The 10,225-nt window shown below is 42.7% G+C and overlaps 1 protein-coding gene across 1 annotated transcript in view; it reads right to left on the bottom strand.

The window, feature by feature from the left end:
* Positions 1-6,074: 6,074 nt before the first annotated feature.
* The window catches only part of Top1 (topoisomerase (DNA) I), a 56,485-nt gene continuing 52,334 nt past the window's right edge, over positions 6,075-10,225 (bottom strand). The window contains exons 18-20 of the mRNA XM_013010708.1: positions 9,744-9,838; positions 8,819-8,968; positions 6,075-7,373 (exon numbers count right to left, since the gene is read on the bottom strand). Of these exons, the coding sequence (XP_012866162.1) occupies positions 7,271-7,373; positions 8,819-8,968; positions 9,744-9,838 (348 nt within the window). The 3' untranslated portion in view covers positions 6,075-7,270. The remainder of the gene's footprint in view (positions 7,374-8,818; positions 8,969-9,743; positions 9,839-10,225) is intronic.

Below are 10,225 nucleotides of genomic sequence, written 5' to 3'. Positions count from 1 at the left end.
AGCAGTGGCTGGCATACTGCAATGATGATATAACTGCTTTATCCACATCGGCTTATTTCTTCCTCATTACAGCTCTAAAAGTATTCTCTATTATTCTCACCTAAGTGAAGTGCCTGCCGGGCATACTGGCACTTGACTCTACTCCCACCACTCGGTAGCCTGAGGAAGATGGAGAGTTCCAGGCCAGGATGGGGCTACATAGGTAGATCCAGTTTCCAGAAACAAATGAAAACGAGATGTATTAAGGTCACACAGTTAATAGGTGACAGAGACAGGATTTAAATACATAAGTCTGCTGCAGTCCATGCTACATTGCCCCCCATGTATGTATGAACCCTTTATTCCATATCCTCACTCCTTTCTGACATACCTCTAACCTAATGTGTTTCCTGTTTTGAGTTTTTCTTGTGCTGTCAAGGTTGGATTCTTTGGGACACAGACTGTGGATGGGTGGGCAGTATGTCTGTTCTGGAGTACTCCTGAGACCCAGCGCTGTGGACAGGATGACAGGAAGGAAATGAGGAGTGGGCACAGGAGATTTCATCTATAATGCAGGCGGATGACCAACTCAGCCAAATCCTGGGGGAACTCTCTGGCTAGCTGTGTAGGGGTGGGAAGGAGAGTAGGGGTGGGAGGGTCAGGAGGAAGGAAGGGAGGACAACTAGCGAAAGGTTTTCTGTTGACAGTTCCACCAACAGTTGGGGGAGAAGTCCTTTCTTGAATGAGGAATTAGGTGTGCCACATTGCTCTTGTTTAGCATAAATGCATCCCCCCCCCCACAGCCCTTTAAAGAAAATTCAGAGTAACTAAAAACAAAGAACAAAAACACTGTACTGCAGAAATGGAATGAAATTATACAAAGGAGACCATAATAATATGGCCCCTATGGGTTTATGTAGCTGCTGAGATTGAGAATCACATGTACTGAGTTTCCAGGTAGCCAAAGCAGTAACTTTCTATTCTGACAACTGATCGCTTATAGAAAATCTTCTGGAGGATTAGAGAATTTCTCTCACCTAGGTTAACAGAGAATGTTGTCAACAGATTAATAATACATGCTAACATAGTTTTCATTTAAAACCATAATTCAGTGAGGAACAATCAGAAAGAAAGTCTTATTTGTAGACTTGCAGTATCCTCCCCCCCCTTTTTTTTTTTAACATTGCTGTTTTCTCCTTAGTCTGTCGTGTTACCTGTCTGAGCAGCTCCTCAGCTCACAGCCAGTATTTCCTAACTGTTTACCTCAAGGTACCTTGAACTCCACCCCAACCTGCCATTTAGGCACCTGGCTTCTGGCCCCCAAATATGTCTATCGCTCTAACTTAGTCACTGGGCCTCAAACTCAGAGTTCATGTCTTCCTGCTTGCCTCCTCACTTGTGGTAATCAGTTCCTCTAGAGCCTTATGTTTTCTCACCCCAGGTAAAATCACATCTGGCCCAGCCACTCCCCTGGGCTCTGCTCTCTCACAGACCTTTGCTACCTCCCTGTTGATTGGCCCCAGAGATGCTCTCTCCACCTTGGGAGAGTATACTATGATTGCATCACTAAGGTCCAGGCAGCACTGAAGAACGAGAAGGGGAAACTTCTTCCTTTTTCTCAGCAAACATCCTGATGCTGCCTCTAGTGCTCTAACGTACAGCAAGGCTGAATCAGATCAAGTGCCCACACAGGAATAAGGATAAAAGTGCCAATATCCCATGCAGATTTGGTAACAGGTCCTAGGAACAGAGAATGACCTTACCTTTTCTCACCAGTGGCTTTGAGAACAAAGTGAGAGATATACAACTGAAGATTCATCCTCTCGAAATATGACATGAATATTGGTTTTCACAAGATGTTTTGTTGGAAGACATTTCCAACTGAAAAACTAGAATTTTTGGAGATGCACGATGAAAATGTTCCTGGGCTCTTTTGCTCAAAGCTAGTGGCTCTACCACTTTGAGCCCCAGCTCCACTTCTGGTTTTTGAGTGGTTAATTAGAGATCAGAGTCTTATAAGGACTTCTCTGGTTGGGCTGGCTTCAAACTGTGATTCTCAGATCTCAGCCTCCTGATTAGGATTACAGGTGTGAGCTACTGGCAGGCACCCAGTGAGACCCACTTTTTGAATCAGCCAATGTACTATCACCCTCATCCAATTTACTTGGTCACCACAGGTGAGTTTGTTCTAAAATTTCATATTAGTGGAATCTTAAGAGTATGTACTTAGGCTGGGAATGTGGCTTAGGGGTAGAGTGCTTGCCTAGCACACATGAAGCCCTGGGTTCAATTCCTTAGTAACATATTAGCAGAAAAGGCTAAAAGCGGCGCTGTGGCTCAAGTGGTAGAGTGCTAGCCTTGAGGCGCTCAAGGACAGTGTCTAGGTGAGGAGGAGGGGGAGGAGGAGGAGAAGGGGAGGGAGGAGGGGGAGAGGAAGGGGAGGAAGAGGGGAGGAGGAAGAGGAGGAGGAGGAAGAGGAACTCATGCCTACATTCAGCATCAGTGGGGTTTTGAGAGTCACCCATTTTTGCAGAGAGGCAATGTGATGTCACTGGGAATTTCAATCTATCCTAATTACCTGCTAGTGTAACGTTAAAACAGCCTCCCCCCCATTTCTTCCCTAAGTATCAGTGATTTTCAGAATAATGTCATTTTATTCATTTTATGGAAAACCTGAAAAAGTGTAAGCAAAACAGTAGAGTGAGATGCTTCTGTCATTCAGCTTCAACAATTCTTGTTGCTGTTATGATGTTGAGTTAGAACGCAGGGCCTCATTAGGCAAGTGTCTGCCACAGTTTTCATACTCCAGCCCTAGCTTCAGCAGTTATGAACCCACTAAATCTCTCCCATATTATTTTGCCATAAATCTCAACTCATCACTATTCTTTTTCTGGGAGATTTTAAAAAAAATTGTCATTTTCACATACACACGTACAGCTTAATTACCAACACTAAAAAAAATAAACTGTGTTGCTATTTAGTGATCTTTAGTCTTGTTTACGTGGAATACTTGGGATTGTGAGAAATAATTGCTAAGTCTGTGTTAAATTTCTTTGCTTCTTTGTTTACTGATTTTTGTCAGGGGACTACTTATAAGCATCCAAAACTAGCTTGACTGAGGTCATTTCAGGATAATGTTTTCTCCAAAAGGGGCCTTTTGGTTCAAAACAAGTAAAGAGTATCTGATTATATGAGGGAATTTGTAAGGACTGAAATGTAATGTAATAAGTCATTTCTCTCAGAAGAAAACGTTGAAACAATTTTTCTTTCCTGCAGGGGTAAGGGCCTGTAATTCAGTGAATATATTATTTAGGAAGTGATTTTAAAGTTGGAAATTTACTGTATGTGGGAACAGCAGAAAGAGTATAGGATGATGCGTTGTCTTGCATGTCCAGGTTGGAGACAGATGGATGTGGAACCTTTCACTGAGAGTGGAAACCAGGTCTGACAGGCTTGGAGTCTGTCTGATTTTGAGCTCCCTTCAGGAGCTGCCTGTGGGCCTGCCCCTGAACAGGTGTGGTTGGCATGTGTACAAAGCTCAGGGGAAGGCCTGGGCTGAGAGGAGATACCCTTGTGGGTATGACTGGATTAAGGCACTTAAGTGAGATGAAAACCCTGGTACCTAAGACCTGATGGAGCCTAACAAGGAGTGGAACCAGGGGAAGATGACACTGTGGGAACCAGAGGTGCTTTTAGAAGGGAATGGCTACAGTGTAGGATATGTCAAGTTTATGGAGACTTCTCAGAGGACGATAGGTGTGTGAAGACAGATGAACAGGACATAAGGGATCTTTACTGAGGATAAGAATATTAACCTGATGGGCAGTAATAGGATGCACCAGCCAGTAGGTATTAAAAACCACTGCATCCTTGGAATGCTTGCTTTCTGACATTTGAAACTGAATGTAATTGCAAAAAAAAAAAAGGATCCTCAACAAAAAAAAATACAATGACCAACAGTGCCATGAAGAGCTCGTACAATAGGCAGGATGAAGAGTCATGTACTGGTTTGGCAACTGGTCAGAGTACAGGGGGGGATGAGGCAGATGCAGTGGGTGGGAAAAGACTGAGTGATGTGCATGACTCATGGCAGGTGCCTGTTTGTGAAATGAAGGAGAGATGGTGTCTGGGAAGGACTGGGGCTGGGATGAATTCAGGGCTTGGATGCAGTTCCTAAGCATTTTTTTGCTCAAGGCTGGCTCTCTACTCCTTGAGCCACAGTTCCACTTAGGGGTTTTTTGGTGGTTAACTGGAGCTAACAGTCTCATGGCAGTTTTTGCCCAGGCTTCAAACCTAGATCCTTAGATCCTCCTGAGTAGGATTAAAGGCATGTCCCACCAATGCTTGGCTCTTTTTTGTTGGGGGGGGGGTCCGGTTGTGGGGCCTGGGCGCTGTCCCTCAGCTCTTCAGCTCAAGGCTAGTGCTCTACCACTTGAGCCACAGCGCCACTTCTGACCTTTCTCTTTTTGCTTATGTGGTGCGGAGGAATCGAACCCAGGGCCTCAGGCATGCAAGGCAAGTCTACCACTGAGCCACCTTCCCAGCCCTGCTTGGCTTTTTTTAAAATTTTTTTCATTTATTTATTTTTGTTGGTTGTGGGGCCTGAACTCTGGGCCTGGGCACTGTCCCTCAGCAATTCAACTCAAGGCTCTACCACTTGAGCCACAGCACCCACTTTCTCTCTTTTTTTTTAAATAGGAAGAGGCCTGAGATAAATCTCACAACTTCAGTAGTAGTGATGGACAGATTTGGTCAGATGTGGAGGTAAGATGTTTGGCTTGGTCAGCACAGAGAAATTATCCCTCTTCCCACATCTAGACTCTGGCATCACAAAAAGGCCTGACTTTAAGGAATATCTAAGATATGACTGGAATTAAGACCTATTGTGTGGTTGTGCAAGGCAGTAGTCTACCTTTGGGTTCAGGTGTCTCTCAAGGTCCTTATTTTGTCCCCAGTCATCAATTCAGCTTATTTCACTGGCCTTGCTCTCCTCGGTCTGCCTGCTGGCACTGACTGTCCTCCACAGTTGTCTTGACCAGTCATCTGGTTACCCTGTGCCTGCTGTTGATTTCAGGGAGGTCCTTGCTAGAGGCAGGAATTAATTCCTGTACAGGGAAGGTCTTTTGCCTTTTGTACTTGATTTCTAGTTGTGGTCAAGTTTGTCTCCTACTCAAGTCCCAAATCCAAAAGCCACATTCTTATCACATGGCCACCAGGTACAGGCATATACATAATCCATGCTTTTGGTCTGGCTAACAATTCAGACATACCTAGCTCAATTTCTTGTTCCAAAGCAATGATGGTCACACAATCTTCATTTCCTGGGGTGTGTGCTATGGAACTTAAGACTACCAATGAGATGGCTCTGTTACCTAAAAATACCTGCTGAAGCCAACAAACTAGAGGGCTCAGTGCTCTTTGACCTTCTTGCTCGAGTATACTTTTGGAGTTATAGACTTATGGGTTATAGACCAGTGGGTACAGGGAGAAGTCTTCATTCCACATGGAGGTGGCTTCTGAGATCTGACACTCTAATTTATTTAGTAAAGCTGGAAGTGGTGCAGTGGTTCAAGTGGCAAAGCACTAGCCTTGTGAAAATGAAACTCAGGGACAGCACCCTGCCCAGAGTTCAAGTCCTAGGAGTGGCGCGCGCACACGCACGCGCGCGCACACGCACGCACGCACGCACGCACGCACGCACACACACACACACACACACACAATAACAACCAGACACACAAAAAAGAAGCAACCTTTTGCTTCTGGCCAGTATACATGGAAAACTCCAAGTATCTGCCTCCCAAATACACTTGATACTGCCTGTTCATGAACACTACCCAGACTTGGCTTTAGATAGAACTCTTATGGGTTTCTGCACAGTTCCTTTCTGAGGTTTTCTTTACCTAGCATAATCTTCACATCTTTACCTCGTATCAGTAGCAGTAGGACAGATGTACCCCTTCCAGACTAGGCCCAGTCCCATCTTTTCCATACTCCTGCTCACCTGAGTTGGTTGGACTACATCCACACTAAATGCCAGCCCAGAGCTCTAAATCTGGCCTAGGGCCCTCAGTAACAAAGACTCAGACGCTAAATTTTCGTTAAGTTGTAGGAATTTATTTTAAATAACCTACAGTTGATTAAAAGGGAATTCATGATAAAAATAGAAGATACTTGAGGAAAGATGTGGGAAATGGACTCTGCACACACACTAAACTAACAATGTCTCTAAAACTAATGATTATAGCAAAAAATGTCTTCACATTAAAATTCTGCTTTTTATGGTTTTTTTCCTCCATTTTTTACACAATTACAAAAGAAAAAAAAATAAAAGCCCTAAAATCTTGATTATTCTTCCTTTTTAGAGGGGACCAAATACTCATTTTCCTCTAAATTTACTGACCTGTGGAACTTTTTATACAATAAAATTTCTCAAGTGAATGTCTTGTTTTTAAAAAGAAAAAGATGGATATCATAAAGGGTACAGAGAATGCTCAGAACAAAGGATGATGGGAAAATGGTTTCAGTCACTGATTATTTCATTATCTTTAGACTCACTCGCCCTTCATCCCTCCCCAACCCCAATCTACACGATCTTTAAGATCAAGAAAAAGGCTTAAATATTTTAAAATAATTAAAAAGAAATAAAAATTCACATTTAAAAAGGAACACTCAAGTCAGGAAATATTTTCCCATCATGCTTTTCTGTGAACAGGTGTCTGAACCAAAACACTGCCATGTCACAACTGCTTCAAGTTTAATGAAAACTGATTCCCATGACAATAGAGTGACAACTCTTAACAGGTGCGCTGGGTTTTTGTTCTACTTAATTTTAAATTCCTGAAATGGGGGAGTGGGGAGGGAGTTTAGGAATTCGTTTCTATTAAAATATAGAAGTTATTGCAAAACCCTAACTGTAAAAACGCACCAATATAATCGGACTTCGCATACAGTAGCTAAGAGAATCCAAATGTTTCAGTGAAACTGAATTTGCCTGACAGAATGCTGACAAATTCCCATCCACTTACCCTCTTGAAAATAAAAACAAAATTCAAAACAAATCATACAGCTAGAATTTTGATATCTGAAATATTTTTAAATAAGTTGTCCATAGGACAACTGGCTCAGCTCTCCCTTATAATATCTCCAGGTTTATCTTTTCACAAAGATGTTGGTTTGTTAAGACTTGCTGCCTCTCTTCCTCAGGTGGAGGGCAAGTGAGGCTCACAGTTTATCCATCTTCCCCAAACCATACTGTTCTTTTTCACAGAACCCTGACCCTTGAGACTGGCTAAAATTCATAGTCCTCATCAGCCATGTCGATGGCCCAGGCGAACTTCTCCCGCTGGGTTTTGTTGTAAATTTTCTCAATTGGGACACCCCACTTCTTGCACCTGCAAACAAAGAAGACAGAAAGGAAATTAGTGTGACTCAGAAAGCAATAGAGTGCTATCACAGACCACACCCTCTTCCAACCAACCAATGAGTGCAGGGAAAACTCTTCATTCCATATGGGAGGCAGCTTCTGGAATCTGATGTTCTAATTTACGCAGTAATCTTCATTCTTGCCATCCTGATCAGTGGCCTAGCACACAAGCAAACACAGCAGCAAGCAACCTTCTACTTCTGACAAGAACTTGTGGAAAACTTTTCAAACACCTGTCTTCCAAATACATTTGATTATGTCTTGCTCAATGAACATTATCAGTACTAAACTTTGGATATGGCACTGGGAAGTTTCTATATACTCCCTTATTTCCCAGACCAAGAATGGACTCCCTTTTTCACATGTGACTGGTAAGGGTATAAATGAATAATGCATTAAGCATATTCTAAGGGCTTACGATATTTCATTTAGTCTTGCCATTGATCTCTAAAGTAGGTGCTACTATAGACTGTACGAACGAAGGTACAGATGAAATGAAGGAATTTAAAAGTAATGATGTCCTTGAATAGCGAGTTAGGAGTGGAGCTTAAGAAGTTAACTTAAGAAGTTTGCCTCCATAACCCATACTTCCTTTTTGTCGGTGTGGGCCTGAACTCTGGGCCTGGGCGCTGTCCCTCAGCTCTTCAGCTCAAGGTTAGTGCTCTACCACCTGAGCCACAGCGTCACTTCCAGCTTTTTCTGCTTATGTGGTGCTGAGGAATCGAACCGAAGGCTTCATGCATGCAAGGCAAGCCACCTTCCCAAGCCCCCATAACCCATATTTAAAACCACTGTGTCTCTCCAAGGATTAATTCAACCTCTAGCACCACCCGAGTGGAAGGTACTGGTGGCCCATATAGGAGATGATACTATTGGGGAAGATATTACCACCTATGCCTAGAATTGAACAACTCAAGCTAATTAAATACCTTCCAAAACAATAAGCCATCAAACTATTTTGTATGATATTCTACAACTATATAATAGTGAGATGATATATCTGAGTATGTGCACATATCAAAATTGATGTCCCTTTGTTAATCATACTACTTTGTGTAAATTGCTCATATTTATATTCTCTTTTCTCTTTCATTCTACTTCTTTGACTCACAAAAACTTCACTGAAAAGTTCAGTCACAGTGTAGATGAACAGACTCTTGTTTTTCCTTCAGTAAGGGCTAGCTAGCTACAAGTTTCCATTCCTGTCCTAACTGCACCTTTAACCTAAACTGAGGTTACAAAACGGATTCCTTAGGGCCATCTAGGATGTTCCACTGTACTTGGAGATAGGGCTCAGCAATAGGGCTCTGTTTACTGCAGAAGCCAGAGGTTTCCTAGGATGATAAGCAAGCAGCTTGGTGCTAAAGAAGCCCCTCTACTTTCTCCAGAGCTCTAGAAAGGGTAAGTGCTTACCAAGCCACTGAGATCCTAGGGTCCAGATAATTGAGTTTGGAGGTTCCCAAGGCAATTTGTTTATTCTCCTCCCGATCTGTGGCCTGAACTTCCAGCTTCATCAACTGCTCCTCCAGTCTCTGTACAGCCTTCTTCTTTGATTCTACTACCCTGGAATAATGGCAGTTATCAAGAATCAAGTTTGGCTGGGCATGGTGGCTTAAATCTGTGATCCTAACTATTAGGGAGAAAGAGATTGGAAAATCATGGTTCAAGTCTGGCCCAGGCACAAAACATTCATGAGACTGCACTTTGTCATCCTCAGTGATACAGGGAAAAACAAGTAGGAGAATCACGAGGGCATATAGACAGACCCTATTTTGAAAATAACCCATGGAAAAGAGGCTGCCAGAGTGGCTTAAATAATAGGACCTTGAGTTCAATCCCTAATAATGAAAAAAAAAAAAAACACTGAGCACTGTTGTGGCTCATACCTGTAATTCTAGCTGTTTAGGAGGTTGAGACCTGAGGATCATGGTTCAAAGCCAGCCAGGACATAAAAGTCCGTGAGATTCAAATAGCAAAAAATTGCTCAAGTAGTAGAGCACCAGCCTTGAACAAAAAGCCAAAGGAGAGTACAAGGCTCTGAGTTCAAGTCCTTGCATTAGCACAAAAACAAAACAAACTCAAACCTGCCCCCTAGAGTACAGTGCAGGCAAACCTTGCCATTTAAAAGCATTTCCAGAAGACAGCAGTAAGACAGAAAACATAACACTCAGGAGGCTCAGGCAAGATGATAATTAGTTTGAAGCTAGTCTGAGCCGCACAGTGGGACCTTATCTTCAAGGAAAAATAAAGCACCTTAGAATGGCTGGGATGCCAGGGCCTCTAAGTGATCTAACTTTTCTCCCAACCACCTCTATTTGGAACAATGCCAGATACATACTTCTTGGTCTTTGCATCCTTCATGACTTTGGCATCAGCCTTAGCACTTTTCAGGTCCCTCCGAGCATCTGCTAGCTGGTCTTTCTTGGCATCAATCTAGGTGGGCAAGAACAGAGTAAAGTTAAGAGCAAAATGAGCCAAGGACAAAAAAGAAGGGCTCCATTCAAGGAGAAACCTAGGAGTTGTCTCCACTAGGTTATTTCTGTCAGTGGTTTTCCAGGTAAGAACACTTAAGGTATTAAAAAATTATGAGAGCAGAGAAGAGGCAAATAGTGATTGATGAATTGCTATTTGCTCAGTTATATTCTTCAGTGGCCCTTCAAAAAATAAAAATAAAAAACCAAAATAGTCTATAAGGACAGTAACCTGGAAATCTGGGTGCTAGTCTTCCAGAGTATTTGATTCTGCACACCTGAAAGGAGCTGTTCATCAAGTGGATCCTATGCCAGGTTTTGTTTTTTTTTTAACTGTTTTTTTTTTTTT

The sequence above is a fragment of the Dipodomys ordii genome, unplaced genomic scaffold, assembly GCF_000151885.1.
Source record: "Dipodomys ordii isolate 6190 unplaced genomic scaffold, Dord_2.0 Scaffold13, whole genome shotgun sequence".
Lineage (NCBI taxonomy): Eukaryota > Metazoa > Chordata > Mammalia > Rodentia > Heteromyidae > Dipodomys > Dipodomys ordii.
Note: the sequence above shows the minus strand (reverse complement) of the source record. Positions and strands in the feature narration are given on the sequence as shown.